A 16,593-nucleotide genomic window follows, 5' to 3' on the forward strand; every position below is an offset into this window, starting at 1 on the left:
TCGAAGCTTCCCTTACTGTTGACAGTCACTAGCATTTGCCTTGTCTTGAAATCTGTGAGGTAGTTCTAACCGTTGTATTACTTTGTCTTTGTAGCACTTCAAAGCTGCCAAATGATCTGCTTGATTTGCAGCCAACTTTTCATCCCTCTGTACACCCCATACCTGCTGCTCCACAAGTCGGAAGTACCTGGGGAGGTAAGAATTCTGAACTGGGGTAAGGCTCTAATTGCCACGGTTATGTTCCTGGAAATGTTTCCCCCAGTCTGTGGGTTGTTTCTTCCTTAAAAACAGAGATACCACAGAGACAAGCTACAAGTGGATGAAGGGAGCTGGGGGAAAAGTCAAATGTGGGTATGGATTAAAATGTTGTAGCAGTATGTGGTGATTAGAAGGAAGTTTGGGGGCAAAGTTCCTTTAATTGTCAGCTTCACTACTGCTCTCTTTAAGTCGCATAGCAAGTCACAGAAAGGTAGCTGTGAGAAGTCAGTTCTGTGCTGGAGTTTGTCAGATAGCCTGTGTTGCATACACAGGAACTGGAATAAAGAACTCTAAATACATGTTAAGGTTTGTCTCATGTTAAATGAAATCTGCAGGAGATAATCTAGCAGAACTCAGATGAGGCCTGGCAGGAGGCAGTTGTGGCAACAATGCATAGAAAGCAAGACAAGCCAGAGTTAGCTACTGAAAACAAAGTAAGGCACTTCTACAAATTCTCTGCTGTATTTCATTCAACTCCAAAGGCAGATTAGCAAAAAGCAGTGGTAGGATCTCTTTGAATTTAAGAGACAAAATTTGTAAGGAACTCTTCCCTCCAAAATTTACTTCAGAACACCCAAGTGATGGTTCTGCCCAGTTGCTAGGATGGGCTGAAAGAGATCTCGTTGATACAGGCAAGTCCCTAAACCAGGGAGGCAGGCAGGAGTGTTCTAGAAAGTCGTGAATGTTACTTCAAGATTAGTTTGTGTTAGAGCATTTCGTCATTTACTCGAAGCTGGTTTCCTCTTTGCTGCTGTGCAGTGTTCCAGAATACTTCTGATACAGGTACTGTAGTGCTTGCTGGCACTGTTGGTTATATTGCTGGAGGAGTAAAAACCCCTACAGAGATGCAGATAAGTCAAAAGAAACATAAATACTATTTCTAGATTTCTTTTTTATAAATGGGATGCTTTTAAAAATACTGTGTTTTATGATGTGAAAAATTGGGAGTTGCTGCTTCAGGAAGTTTTGTAGGCATCGGAATGATCCTGTTATGAAATTTTACTGCACTATTTCTTTTTATGAGCTGTAGCTTTTCCTAAACGTTTCCAGTTATCTAACATCATCATAAGCAGTGTGCGTATTCTACTTTCTGCGTACTCTTTGCTGTGCACCTTGCGTTCTGTATACCTTCTCACATTTGTTTGTAGGGAAGCCACACTGTTTTGGGTGACGGAGACAATAGTGATACATGTCATACCATCAAAAATAAACGAACGTATTTTACTTGTCCTTCAGTTTTGCTGAGCGGAGCATCTTTTGAGAAAGATGCAGTGAGGAGGGTACTGAGCTGTGCATTCCAATTTCAGTGCTTAATAGGCTTAGAGTTTAGGAATGGGGAAAAGTGTTTTGGCTCATCTCATTTGCTTTCCAGAAAATATCTTCTGTTTCAGCTAGTTCTACTTGTTTCATGGGTAAGAGAGAAAAGGGGGAATTATCTTCCTCTGGCATTTCTTTATTAACCTGAAAATTGAGCCTGGAAGTCTGTGTGTTCAGTGTTGTGTTACTCCTGGTAAGGGTCTTCAGTTATAGTCATTGGTATGGCAGCTTGCTACTGACACATTTCTAATACTTCTAAGGTTTAATTAACTGAAGATTTCAGATTTGTCTGCTAAACTTTTAGGCTAAAATTCTGGGATCAACATTTTTTTGGTTACCTTTATTAAAAAATAAAAACCTCTTCAGCTTTACAGACGTGAACACACCTCACGTAGGTGAGGTAGGTAAGAAGTGCTTTCCACATCTTACAGATGGGGAAATCTGAGCCATCAAGTGACTTGTCTGAAGTCACACGGCAAGTCAGTGGCAGAGCCGAGAATGGAACCTGAGCTGTTTCCAGTCCTGTGCTCTAACCACTGCACAGCATCCCCCCCTTAGGTCACCTTCTGCCACCGTGATGTTTGTTGTTGGTGTATGTGGCGACTGAGGAGCGCGTCAGACCGGCTGCAAGTTGCAGTGGGCTAAAAGCAGCTGCTATCAAAAACTTCATGCAGCAACCCTTAGGTGTGTAATAAATGGATAAGTTGTTACAAAGGCAGGGTTTCTGCCTCTTGACCTGCACTTCCAAAAATGCTAAAGCTGACAGGGCTAAAAACTCCTGGACAATGGGTTCTGTAATTGCATGTTTTCAGTTTAGTCTTTTCACACCGTAAGAGATGCCACTGAAAAAGCTTTGTCATTGTTCTCTCAGGTAAAATACTTCTAGTTGGGTAACTTTTAGGTAGAAGTTTGCAAAATTCGAATTACTCTTTTAAATGCACCTGAATGAGTAAAGCATAATGATAGCCTGCGGGTGCAGTGACTCCACCAGCACAAAAGGATGCCATGTGTATTCAAGGATAAAACTGGGCTTACAAATGTTGAGGTGTTGCTGCCAGGAGAGACAGTGACTTTTAAAATCTGAATATGCAAGTATATAAATTACCCAAACACCATTAATTTTCCAGTTACCTTTGTCACTAGCATTCTCAGGTTTTGAGACTTGGACAAGTTTGAAGACGCTGGCTAGGATTAGAATGAGACAGAGAAGTGAAGAGTCTGAGCACAGATTACACGGCTGAGAAAACCGTGATATACTGAACTGAAGTTGCGTTGTCTTACTAGTCAGAACACATGAAACACTGCACAGCCTCAGGATTTGGGACCAGAAAGTAGTACGTAGTAATTCTCCTGTTGAGTGTATGTATAAAAATAATTCCAGTGGATAGTAGTTTCAAACAAATGGCTAAAGAATCTTGTCCTTTTTAGCTTCTTTCATATTGCTTTATCTGAGCAGTTTATTGGGATCGTTCAGAGTCCGTTCTAGCTGTCTGGTATGTTTGCCAGCTATCAATTTGTACCTAAAATTCAGAAGCAAAACAAATGTATCAGTGTGGAAATAATAAGTTTGACCTATCTGTTTGGATTTTTTCCAATTACAAGGACAACCAATAGAGCCAGAAGAATGTGAAGCAGCAACAGAAAAAGCAAACAGGAACTGATGAAGGGATCATCTGACTTGTTTTGTTGTCAGATCTGTTTATTCTGCAGGAGCCAGAATAGCATTCAAAGCAGACAACAGCTTTGAGCAGTACCTGAAAGCAAGGACTGTTTCAGGTGACTGATTGGCATGTCCACAAGTGCATTAGGTGGTAATACTACTGTCTAAGACATAAATAAGGCAATACCAAGTTTTGTGTTGCTGTTATATATTGCAAATACTATATTAGCTTATTCTGCTACTCCTTTATTTAGTGTTTGACACTGTCAATTTTGCTGACAACGATTCAGAAAAAGGTTTTTGAAGATACTTCACTCATTCTCTCAATGTAGCCAAGTAATCTGGGGAGAAATCAGGTCTTGCTGAATAAGATATCTGAAGCTTGCAGAAAATTAAAATATGTATTAAGCCTGCAAAGAATAATGCAGTTATGGTTTTAAAATTGCATTTTCTTGAGGACTTGCATATGACTGAAATCGACAGGTTATCAAGATGTGTGGGAATTATAGCTAAGAGTCAGGGAGAGAAAATAACTCAGAGTTTGAAGCTGCTGCACACATCGTGGTAGTATTTACAAGAGTTGTGGATAAATTGGTAATCAACCAGTTTTGGGTTTTGTGGTGGGTGGCTTTTGGTGTTTTGTTTTTTTTTTAATAAAAGGCCAGAAACTGAAGTAATTAAGAAATTTATCTGCAGTGGTTTTGCCTGGAAAGTAAGTTGCAGTTCTAGGCACTGTGATAAATCAAACAGGACTAGCTGATCTAACTAGAGAGTTCCTGAGTTTTCCGTCAAAGATTCGTGTTCTTTGAATCAGGCAGCTAAACCACAACTCCTTCTGTCAGCAAGCCCTGTAGCTGCCTTTCCTATCCTGTGGATCTGCCGGATCCGGGAGTACAGGAGTATTTTAGCTTGGCAATTGTATCCATCCTCAGGAAACCTCGTAACTCTCCTATATACCTCAGGAGGGGGCTCAGATCCATGTTTCCTTTAGTCCCTGGTATGGTCCAATAGTTTGGGGTGGGTTGGTTATTTTGGGGTGGTTTTGGGTTTTTTTTTTCATTAGGAACGTTTTTCTTGTCACTGCTCGCTGGCTGTTGTCCCTCAAAGCAGAGCAAGATTTTGCTCACTTGCAGCTAATGGCATACCCACAACAAGCTTGTTGCTCCTGATGGCCCAGGTTGTAAGGAAAGTGCTTTTCTCCTTGGTGTAGTCATAGCTCTTGAACATTTCATGATGCCCAGTAACAAAACCCACCAAACATAAACACAGTTTGAAGAAGGAAAAATACAGCTCCACTGTTTGTGCTCGTTCAGGTTTTTAAAGCTCTCCTGAGGATGGTATTGCATCGCATCCTTACTTAGCACCTGGGGCTCTGTTATGCTAAGAGGCAGTTTCTGCTCCAGAGAATTTGTTGCAAGTATCAGGGCATAACTGAGTAAAGCAAAAAGTGATTGTGTTTTAAAGAGGAAACACATCCTAAATTTCTGTATGAAACACGCTATGGAAAAGCACATTTCATAAGACCAAGATGGTATTAATTAAAACAAAAACCAGTAAATGTGTAGTCAATATCTAGTATTTTTCTTGAGCAGAGAACAGATAATTCTGGACAATTTGAAAATTAAATAATTAGTGAGGTTATCCCAAGTTTAGAGATGTCAGGAGAAAACTATACTTCCTGGACTCTTCTTAAGTCTTAGTTCTGTGCCGAGGAAGCAGCCTGTAACTAAATCCATCTCCCTTTTCTTCTTTCTCTTGCTCCCTGGAATTGAACAGATCCTTTTTCTGCTACTGTTGATAGTGTTGATGATGCCATTCCAAACCTAAATCCTTTCCTTACAAAAACTAACGATGCTGCTCATCTGTCTGTGTCTTCTGATGTATCTACTTTCACCAGTAGGACACCCACACATGAAATGTTTGTTGGTAAAGTACCATTTTAAACTAATTTCCTATTTTCTAAGCAGTTTAACATTTTAATTTCTAAAGTATATTTGTGGGGCCTTTCAGAAACTACAAACTGGTCATTTGGGGCTGAATTTGTTCTGTGTTAGAACTTGATTTAGTAATTGAGCAAAGAAGATGGTGTTAAAGTCCTTGCTTGGATACCTAGATGGTATTCTACGTGATGTAAAGGAACTTAGGGCAGTTGTTTGAGTGCGGTTTTACACAGTCCTAAGAGTTTGAAGGCAAAATACTATGTATGCCTGAGAATGAAAAGAAAGTGCTACTTTATTCCTCAGGTTGAAACGTTCTTTATAAACATAGGAGCTTAATCAGATTTATTTTGGTAGTGGGTGTTTCTCCCCAACTTGTGTTGGCATTAACAAAACTGACCCAGCTGTGCATGTTCTGGTGCACGGTCTGCTCAGACGTTTACCTACTAGGCACTGAACTAAGGACTCACCCGTTGAACACTGCTGAAATCTCACTTTGGAGGTGATTCAGCATGGCTGTCGTATTAAAATCCTTCCAGCATTTCTGGTGGTGTAGCTACGTAGTAATTTGTTTCCTTTTCAATTAGCTTTCATAGACTAAAAATCAATTAATTATACACCAGTTCTTTTCTTAAGCTGAGCTAGGTTTAAAGGCAGTTGTGCTGCACCAACAGGGCTTTCTTTTGGCAGGTTGAACCCCACTCGAACCGATCATAGAAGGAGCCAGACTCTTGTAACAGAAATCTCTCTCTGATACTTGTAAACAGAGATAAAGGAATCTCTTTAGAGAGATACGTACCGCCTGCACTTTGTCACCACAGCTAACTAGTTTCCCAGCTTGTCTTGGGTTAGTGGAGAGAGAAAGCGAGCAAGAACTCTTGCTGTGAACCTCCCCACAATTCCCAGGGAGGATTAGTCGGCTGAGGCAGTAGTACACAACTACTTTAAGCTGGTACTGCTGCCTCATAATCCGGCCTGTGCTTCTAATCGATCTTTCCCACGCTTCCAATAAAGTTTGTATGTTCATGTGAATGTAGAATGATCATTTGAAATCCACCTTTTCTGGGTAGGGTTGTTACTCAGCCAGATCAGTTTCCTCCGGGTAGTTTGTTCTGCGGTCGTACAGAAAGTTGTGGCAGTGCAGGGCTGAGAAGGAGCCTGGTGGGTTTTGCTGGCCCTGGCTGATTTCAGCTCGTCGCACGACAGCCCTGGAGGTGGATGACATTGCTTTGCGTTCCCTTCCCGTGCCTCATCCTCTGAAGACGCCCCTAGATCAAAGTGTGACCCCCTGACGCGTTGACATGTGAGACGTAACTGCAGTTTTAGCTGTAGCACGGGCGAGGCGCTACAGTAATGTGAATGCTGGTTTAAAATAACTCTTTCTGGTTCTTTAGATCATTACAATCCATTTACTGAACTAAATCCCTTTGTGGCAACAAAATATGAATCCACTATTGGGCTGTATCCTTATACTTCAGGTATAAGAAAAATGCCTCGAAGCTTTTACACTCGTTTTTGACAAGGGTGTAAAACGTGGCATTTGCTTGGGGGGAATAAATAAAGTATTTATGCTAATGTAGCTGTAAGTTTGCAACCGTGCTCTCCCCTTTTGTGTTAGAGAGAATGGTTTTTTGCTGTATGTCTGATGTGTATTGGTTTCATTCCATTGGCTCTATGTTATTAGAATATATGTGGATTTATAGACTGACCTGAAATTAAGTTTTTGATCAGCAGATAAACAGTATCTCTTGGTTCTCTTTCTGTAACTCTCCCTCTTCTCCTTTCCTGGCTTTCTCTCTGGTGTGATATGCCTTATCAGATTCTTTTTGTGGTCCTCAAGCTTACCCTAATGCTTCTCATTTCCGCAATGAGCCTTCTTCTGTAGCTGGTCTATTTGGAGGTAGGTAATGGGCTGCAGCCCTGCCCCACACACAGAAATTTGAATGTGTTGCGTGCCTAGAACTAGTAGGTACCCTATTAGCTACAGAAGTGCATTGTTACGGTGGCTCCAGCCGCTATTCATGTGCTTGTGCTAGGCGTGTTGTCACCAGTGGTATGTATTTTTTTCACTTTGTGCTAAACTAAGGCTTATTTAGTCTAAACACGAAATGAGTATCTCCCCATTTCAGGATCTCTTGGACTTCACGTGTTGCTGCATACCACACACAAGGCTTGCATGTTATGAGTGTCTTCTCATCTTACTCGGCCTCACTGCTTTTAAGTTAAAGGGATTGGGATGTTCTTGCCCCTTATGGCATTTTTGTTGAGATGTTACTCTTAAACAGTGCGCAAAATTACTACAGAGCTTTGCAGCAGAACGTAAGAAAAGAGGCGTCTGCTGCGTTCAGTTACTGGGTGCTCATTTGTGCAGCTGTGTAACGTCCATGGAGTAGCCCAGTACTGATGCTGGCATTCCACCCTGGCACTTGTGAGGTGGGCTGGGACCTTCGTAGTGGTTTGTGGAAGAGTTAGTTCTTAAAAGCACCATGAAGTCACATTTTGGTTTAGTGTCTTTGAACAGAAATTAGCTAACAAATGGTTAAATACCACCTATGACTGTTCCCTTTGTTCCATATCCAAAAAGCGGGTTGAATAGTTTCTGTCAAGTCCTGTTTGTGTATTCCCTCCAAGGAACTCCATTAAAAATATTGACCTTTGCACCTTTCAAAACTTCCACGTTAGACAAAATACCCTGGGCTGGTGGCTGATACCAGGAGTAGGATTTGATCTTTTTCAGGGGCTGATTCAAAGGAGCCCTGTGCATTGTTTTTCCCTCTGGCTTGTCTCATCTCATTAGCTTCGTACAGCTTGAAACTTCCTACAATGCCAGAGCAGGAAACTCAGCTTCTTTCATTTAAGGCTGTTTCCTAAAGAAAACCAGGAACTATTGTAAGTCAAGTTTTCCATTGGTACAGGCACGGGTTTAAGAGTTGCAGGACATCCCAACGAAGGAATTCCTGTCTGCAATTCAGAGTCTCTGAAATGGCTTGTTACAACTTGACTGGTCATAAAGATACTCATTTTGGTTTGTTTATTTACTCCCTATCTTTTACCACATTCTGCTTCCCATGTTTTGCTGTGTGCTGTTTTCTTTGATTTGTTTTAATGAAAAGTGCATTGTTTAAATTCTTAGAGATGGATGCTTTTGAGGTGTTTTATGTTCCTTTCAGCCAAATAGGAACAGGTAATCCAAATTTCTGTGAAGTTTATGTTCAAGGATGGCATCCTATAGTTACTAATTTTTTAGGTGAAATGTGACTTACTTCAGGAAAACTAAGAGATCAAAATGAGGTGTTGTCACGTGAAGCATTTGTGATCCTTTTATTTCTCCATATCATCAAAATTTCTGTTAGAAACCAGAAGAGCTGGTATTCAAGATTTCAGAGTGTCCCTGCCCATGGCAGGGGAGTTGGAACTAGATGGTCTTTAAGGTCCCTGCCAACCCAAACAATTCTGTGATTCTATGATTAAGATGGCATTGCATTTTGTTGGTGCTTTTCACATAAATAATAATTTATATGAACAAAGTAATAACTACTTCTGTAATTGCCTGAATATCATGATGATGTACATGCACGCTGAGTTACGTGAGCATATACACCATTAAAAAAATAGTTTTACGAGCAAATCAGTATTCCCTTCCATACTGCTGAACTGTCAGTACTGCCGAATGTCATGCACAGTGCTTTGTGCTGCAGTAGATTGTCACAGCATTGGGAAACTTGTGTATTTGTGTCTGTAAACAGTGTTCTCCATAGGAGACAAATGGATGAAGTTCAGACAGGAATAGGAGTTGAAACTTAGCTTTTAACTCCCTGTATCTCGCTATAATTACTAGAAACTTATGTGCAAAACACGGTAGCCTGTAAAATGTGTGTCCAAAAAATACCTAAGCAAGCGCTATAAAAATTATTAGATTTACAGACTTCTAACTAAAAGCATTCCTAATCAGGCATCTTGGGATGATTTGGATCTTACTCCAGTTGTATCTGAGAGAACTGCTCAACTAATGTAAAACATTGAGGGAATAAACTTCAGACAGGTAATCTTGAAACAGAATCTGTGTCCTGCCCACTTCTTTTCCTGGAGAAGCGTGCTGATAATTTGCTCAATGATTTCCTTTAAGTATCTGGTAAAAGAATAAGGAAGATGTGAATGCCAAAACCTTTGTTTGGAGGAGTAAAGTCAAATAAACTGCTTCCAGATCTCTCTCTTACATGCTTCTCGGTGTCAGGGTGTGATCTGGACCTTTTGAGGTATTCCTAGTCTTTCTGCAGTACTTAAATAATCTATATAATTATTTGCCTTGTCTTGCATAAAGAGGGTGGATTCATGGGAAATGCTGTATAAAAACATTCAACTCCTTCCTTTTTTTCCCCACAGGGTTCACTCCATCTCCTGTTGCTCAACCACAGCCGTCAGCTGGCCTTAATGTTGACTTTGAGTCTGTGTTTGGAAACAAATCTTCTAATGTTGTCCTAGATTCTGGCGGTAAGACACTAAAATAGATGACACATGTCCTTTAATTTTTTTTTATTCTTGAGGTATAAATCTTTTAATCTTTGTTTACTCACACTGCTGTGACAGTGTTCCAGCTGGAGAAAGAAAGCTGAGTTTTCAAAAGGTCAATAGCAGCATTCTTCATCCAGCTTTTCTTTATTAATCAAATAATTTTTCCTTACACACTATTTCTGTGTGTGCCCTGCTGAAATGTTTACACCAATTTCCTTTACTTAAGTGTTCTGTGCATTGAAACTCTGCGCAACCCTCACGTTGATGTGCTGTCAGCTGAAATTAAGTCTGTGTTTGTAGAGCATGCTCGGGAGAAGTAAAGTTGCACCTCAGTTTTATCTATCTGCAGCATGGTGTTGGCACTTTTCTGCCAACATGTTACTCTTCTAGTGCTAAGATTATTTCAGAAAACGATGTGTTACCAAAATATATGTAGTTTACGTGGATTGCAGTCGTTAACTACTATTCCTGTGCCTCTGAGCATCTGGGAAGTAAATACTTCGTTGTCTTTTGACACAGGATGCTTGACATCAGGTTCTTTTCAGGCAAACCAGTGACCTGCTAAAAGCCAATATCTGTACATTTTTATAAGATTAAAATTTTTTAGAGATTTCTTCTATATTTTGATTTAAATTTTGATTGCTTTGCAGTCACTGTGAATCCATTCCATGTAAAATTGGTGTAATATAGGTTAAACTGATAAAGGGAAATGTCCTTTCTGCACTATGTCCTTTATCAAGAAGCATAAGTTTTGTCCTTATATAGTGTAGCATCGTTAAGTTAAATTTTGTGGTTTAGCCGTTGTGTTGAACTTGCTGTGTAATTGAATGTCACGACGTTCATGGGAGACCTGTGACCCAATCACTCATTTTGTTTATCGTTCCAAGGCTTTGATGAACTAGGTGGTCTTCTAAAACCAACAGTGGCCTCTCAAAACCAGAGTCTTCCAGTTGCCAAAGTACCACCTAACAAATTAGTGTCAGATGATCTGGATTCATCTTTAGCCAATCTTGTAGGCAGTAAGTATTGAACCACTAACACATAAATACTTACTTAATTCCATTAAATGAAGAGAATATCATAGTATCTTTTTCTGCTTTGTGACAGATCTGGGCATTGGAAATGGAACTACCAAAAAGTGAGTATGCTTAATCAAAAGCTGACCATTCTGATTTTCTGGATAGTAAGTTTTTTATGAAAGTACAGGTTCAGACCTGTGCGGAACGGCATAATGTTAACCTCCAGAGCACGTGTGGGATTGTGCTTTTTCTCATGAGAGATAGAATGACTTGCCAAGAGCTGTTGGAAGGTGACTAAACTGCGTGGTGGTGACAGTGGTAACAGCAGGCAAGATGTCCTGTGTCTGATCCCTTTTGGGCTTTGTATATAATGAGGAAATGAGTTAATGTAATGTTTCTTTGTAGGTGTAGGTAATCTTGGCACACCTTACAAATACTTTGTGTGATCTGAGTGCGTGCAGTGCTCTGCTAAAGGCTGGGAAACTGTGACCTCCAACTTGTGGTTGACCTTCAGACATGGGAATTTTGAAGCAGGGCATGTTCTGGAATAGTGAATGCTTGTTCTAGCAGCAAAATTAAGAGTGTGATTAGAAAATTTCAGGCTTATTGTGACTATCTGTGCCAACTCTGAAATCACAAATCTAGTGTGTGGTTGCTTCTCACTAAACTTTGACCCAGGAGAAGTCAGCTAGACTTACCCATGCTGGGAAGCTTGACTGAGATTAGATTAAGCTGAGGTGACTCATACTGAACAGCCTGCCTGGCGTTTTCCAAAACAAGCTTTTTTTGCAAGCACCACCCCCTCCCCAGGGTTGCTTTGAGCAGCCCATTCTAGTGGAAGGTGTCCCTGCCCATGGCAGGGGGGTTGGAACTAGATGATCTTTATGGGCCCTTCCAACCCAAACCATTCTGTGATTCTGTTATAAGGTCTTTTATCAACTCCTGTGCTAAATGAGTTTCTTCAATAACAGAAATAGCCACATTTCCAAGAGGAAACGGTGTTTACCTGAGGGAGTTTTGTAAGAAAATCCATTGTTTTCTAACAGTTCTTTAAAAACTTTGTTTGAAGTGATGTAAACTGGACTCAGCCAGGTGAGAAGAAACTCACAGGTGGTTCCAACTGGCAACCCAAGATTGCACCTACAACTGCGTGGAATGCTCCGACGTTGGTAAGCAAATACTCATTTTAAAATGGGGAGTTCCCTGCAAATTAGATACGCAGGCTGATGATAACAGAGAAATTTGGTAGTGAACTGTAGCTCCAAAGGGTAGTAAACTGCAGCAGTGGTTAGAGATGTGTGCTGCTCAGATTTGTTTTCTGAGCTGTGCAGTTCTAGTAAACAGTTTGTGGTGTGACATGCAGGTTTGCACGTGTCTTATGAAGCTTATGCACAACATAAGCTTCAGTTGCATCTGAGCAGCCCCTCTCATGGCAAGGGAACAGCCTTCCTGTCTCACTTAACTGACGTAAAACTGAGTTCCAGTGGTGAGGGGACACCTTGCAGTCTAGAAAAGCAGAAGTGTGAGAAGCATGTTCTTCAGGTGCACTGATACGTCTCGTATGAGTATGTTAGGGCTTGGCCTACTCAGGGGGTAAGAACGGGCCGAGAGATTAGTCCCCCTGGTACATGTAGAGGTGTCTGCAGTGAGGTGGGCTATAGCTTCCTGAATGTGCATAACTCCTGCTTTCCTGCCCCTGTGTGTGCAACTGTTTTTAACACGTCAGTGTTGATGATCAGCATCATGGTGTCCGTAGCAGTAGCACTGGCAAGGGTTCGGGGGTAGCGTGTAGAGCGAGGGCTCCTAATGACATGGCAAGGGAAAACCGAAGGGGTTAAGGGGTTACATGAGTAGCTTTCACAATGCTGAGACAACGCTTTTGCGTGTGAATCCTACTCACCCTTTCACTGGAGAACTGAACGGGGGCAGAACCGCTCACGCACCACCCCCGAGGTTTATTGCATCTGACTAACTGATGGGGGGAGGCTGAATCCGCAGTGTCGTGATACAGCATTGTGGGTCTGGGGGGAGAGAGAGCTTGTGTCCCTGGATCCACCACCTCTTCCCTACTGGGTATCCCATATCAACTCGCTCCGCTTGTGTAGGGAGAGGTGTCTGTGGGCCTTCCCGCAGGGTGTGTAGCTATTGGAGAAACCCCAACTACTCACCTGCTTCGACCAGTGGTCTGAGTTTACTTGTGTGCTTGGATCTGTTTAATAACTCGTGTCTCGTACGTACATCTTCTTGTGAGAAGTCATTACGTTAACGGCTTTTGTTAATTAGAGATGCTGTTGAGACACTCTCCCTGTGGAACTGGTCTGTTACCATAAAAGTCTTGAAACAGAAATAATCGGGTGGGGTGGGGACACACACGTTTATTTTCCTCTGCTGGTCTATTTATTGTGGAGTTGCTGCTGCTTGCAAAGTAAATATGCTTTTGAAAATAAGGCTTTCTTGCCTTTTGGAAAAAAAGGCATATACCAAATAAATGGACTATGCAACACTCTCATGAACCTCCTGAGGCCGGCTGTGTCACAGGAGTGCGTTGTCTCAGTGAATGACTTGAATTACAAGAACGTGTTGGGGTGAACATTTAATGTACTTGTGAACTAAAATGCTATCTATGTATATTCCGTTGTGTAAGTATTTGCTTCTAATCCAGTGTTATTGCATTATGTAATTGTTCTCCCTGGGAAATACAGAATGGCATGCATTTTCCACAATACGTAAGTGAACCAACCCGCAGCCTTTTTGCAATCGACTGGCATGCTGATATTAACCACTGCTGTTGCAGAATCTCATAACCTTCTCGCTATTTACACATTTCTCATGTTTAAATCTTTTGGTGTGCCGAAAATTGAGCTTTTCCTAGCATATACACAAACTTCATAGGTGGTCTGCAGGCTCTTGACTCGAATGATGGCATGGGAAATACCAAGATTATTTTTCCTTGCTTTAAACTGTACCATTTGCTGCCAGAGAGCTGGGGTGTGTGTCTGTGCTGCCTTTAATGCACTCGGTGACTTTTGAATGAAGAGAAAAATGTTTGTGTTTGAATAACTGCATGAGACCTCACGGGCTTCTGTTACACTTGGCACTTTATCCACATTTACAGCAGATCTTGATTTTTTTTTTCCCCTTTTTTTTTTTTTTAGTGGGGAGAGACCAATATGTCATAATGCTCGTACGAAAAAAAGAAAAATCTGTGCTGACAGTTTACAAAGGGCAAGCAATAACCTGTGCTTGCTGTCTGAGAAATGCAGCTTTTCACTTCAAAGGACTTTTTTCTTCATGTCAACAGTGATATTGGTCTTTCCCTGTATTCTGTGTTTATTGCAGGGTGACTCTGTAACCAAAGAGTGGTAGGTCCGTACTTGAGTGCTCAGAAATAAACGTAGTCAGCATGTTTGGGTGTGTGTAGGAGTGGATACATAAACAAAACAAAACACACAAGTAATTTTCAGGGTAGCTTTGCCAGCTGTGTGAAATACATGGATAGTACACAGTCTGGATCATCCCTGCCGGGGGAAATCTGGTGACAGCTGAAACACCAGTGACCCTGTCTATGAGAAGGCAGCTGATACCTTAGAACTGAATTTGGAAGCAGCGTTGCTGATGTCCTACTCTTGCTGTTCCAATTTATCTGCTTTGATTAAGCCGGTATTATTAACTGTCACATTCCTCTTTTCCCTGTCAACATGCTCTGTGAACCAAGAAGTTCATATGGTCTTTGTCTTGTCAGGAATAGTAATCCCCACAGCCGTAGCATGGAAATTAGACTGTTTTTGTCTTAAAGGAGAGACTAGCAGGAGGCGGGTGGAGAGGCAGCAAGATATCCGAATATTTACAAGTACTAATTCACAGCCTGAATAAAACTTTGTTTGTCCTTGTAAGAGTTCACACTAATTTAGAAAGTGGATAATGAAATTGTAAAACAAAGGCTACAGTTAGGATATGAAGAACTGACTTAACTCTTAGAAAGAACAATGTATTAATGAGCTATTTTTCTGCATCTATGTTTGCAAAGTTGTTTTCAATATAGCTTCACCCCAGATTTTGTCTGTTGACAGCAATCTTACTGTAGCTTCCTAAAAGTTGGCTTAGGTTAAGGGTGATGTGAACACACCTGCAAAAGTACTACGTGTTCGGATTCCCTGTGCTAAGTGGGTGGGTGAGAGGGAGTGCAGGCTGGGTATTCCCGTCGGAGCGGGATTCACGCTGCAGCGTGGTAGGAGAATCCCCGTGGTGTCTGCATCCTGGCTAAAGAGTGGGGGGTTCCTGGGCTGTCAGCAGAGGAGCAATGGTAGTCTGCTCTTTTAGTTTTTCAGATTCTCGCAAGGTTCTTTGTGTACCGTTGCTTCTGATTTTGAAACAAAAGTATATACTTCATGGAATTAACAAAATGCTGCTGCTTCCTGAGTGTTTTCTCTCAAGAGTCTGTCTCATACTCTGCTCTTTAACCAGGATGCTGAGAGAATGGCAGCGTGCAGTTCAGATTAGTCAGCCAGGATCCTGACAGGCTACGCACATACGCAATTCTAGATTTGCCAAGATCTCCTGGGAGCTTTAGCTTAGGTATTGTATTCCATCTGAAGGAATTCAGATACACTCCTAACACACGACTGCAAAGCTGATTTATTCTTTGCTGTACTCCTAAAAAGCTAAGTGCTGCAGTTGCCCTCTAGAAAGCAATGTCTTACCATGCAGCCGATCTCTTCTCCTCTCAGTTCACCACTGTTTTTCACCCCAGGCACCACCTGTAATGGCATATCCCGCCACAACGCCGACTGGGATGATGGGCTACGGGATGGTGAGTGGAACGCCTGCAACTTGCAAGTCAGATGCTGTGTATCACTTGATTGCTTATACCTTGGTAGCAGTTGTTTTGGTGAACTGTTTTCCTGAAGACTGAATTCCGGCTCCTGTTGATTGGTTTATTCTTCACCAAATCATTAAGTCCTGTCTTTCTGAACTACTTCGGTAGTTTTTGTCTGGAATGAAGCCTGCCTTTTCTTACCTCACTTAGTTTTTCATAAACTCTTAAAAACTAAAACGGTGTCTGTTCTTGCTGGGCTTTATTGGTGCAGAAACAAGCGTATCACGTGAGCATAGCTATGTTCACCGCAGGAATGTTTTATCGGTGAGGTGAAACCTTCCTTTGGTACTTGCTCCAGCCTCAGCTGAAGGTTTCTGTAACAATCACTGCTACAAACCTGCGGCTTTGTGACACTGCCCTGTGTTGTGGTGTTGGCTGAGAACTGAACGGCTTAGAGACATACCAGGGCTGGAAGGCTTTTGACATAAACCTGCCCTTGGCGGCCTATTGCTCTGAAAAGTTGTTCAAATTTTTGTTCTTATCTCAAATTCTAAAATATTTTGGAAATTATGTGCCTTAACTCTTCTTTACTAGCAAGGTTCTGATGCAGCACAGCTCCGCTGTGTGAGTAAAAGGGGATCTTATTCTGTTTCTCTCTTAAACGGTTCCCAGATCAGCAAAACAAAAATAAGCTCATTGTATGATCATATAATCAAATTAGATTAATGATTTATAATGTGTATATGCTCAGTAAGTTAACTGCAAAAGTGGCCCACTGTGTTCTTGAGGGCCTTTTGGGAGAGTATCCTGTTCTCCATTACTCATCTATCAGCTTTAGCACGTTCTGTGCGAAGTTAAACTGCCTTTAGTGTTGATTCAGACTTGATCTGCACAACTTTCGCACTGAAGGTACAGGAAGTATTTTCTTGGTTACTATGATTCAGCAGCTGGGGAAGGTGACACACATTTAGTGTAGAAAAAGTAACTGTGCATGTTTTGTAAAGCAGCTTTGATTGTGGGGTTTAAATGCCAGTGGGGAATGGAAGCTGGCGTAGAGTCATAGAACGGTTTGGG

General features: G+C 41.5%; 1 protein-coding gene across 1 annotated transcript in view; it reads left to right on the plus strand.

Moving 5' to 3' along the window:
• PICALM (phosphatidylinositol binding clathrin assembly protein) overlaps positions 1 to 15,513 on the plus strand; it is a gene marked incomplete at its 3' end in the record, with an annotated part of 30,158 nt that extends 14,645 nt beyond the window's left edge. Inside the window, exons 11-18 of the mRNA XM_010153764.1 lie at positions 95 to 195; positions 5,012 to 5,161; positions 9,556 to 9,663; positions 10,572 to 10,703; positions 10,792 to 10,822; positions 11,773 to 11,872; positions 13,406 to 13,429; positions 15,454 to 15,513. Of these exons, the coding sequence (XP_010152066.1) occupies positions 95 to 195; positions 5,012 to 5,161; positions 9,556 to 9,663; positions 10,572 to 10,703; positions 10,792 to 10,822; positions 11,773 to 11,872; positions 13,406 to 13,429; positions 15,454 to 15,513 (706 nt within the window). The remainder of the gene's footprint in view (positions 1 to 94; positions 196 to 5,011; positions 5,162 to 9,555; positions 9,664 to 10,571; positions 10,704 to 10,791; positions 10,823 to 11,772; positions 11,873 to 13,405; positions 13,430 to 15,453) is intronic.
• Between the last annotated feature and the right edge of the window lie 1,080 nt (positions 15,514 to 16,593).

The sequence above is a fragment of the Eurypyga helias genome, unplaced genomic scaffold (assembly GCF_000690775.1).
Source record: "Eurypyga helias isolate BGI_N326 unplaced genomic scaffold, ASM69077v1 scaffold39016, whole genome shotgun sequence".
Lineage (NCBI taxonomy): Eukaryota > Metazoa > Chordata > Aves > Eurypygiformes > Eurypygidae > Eurypyga > Eurypyga helias.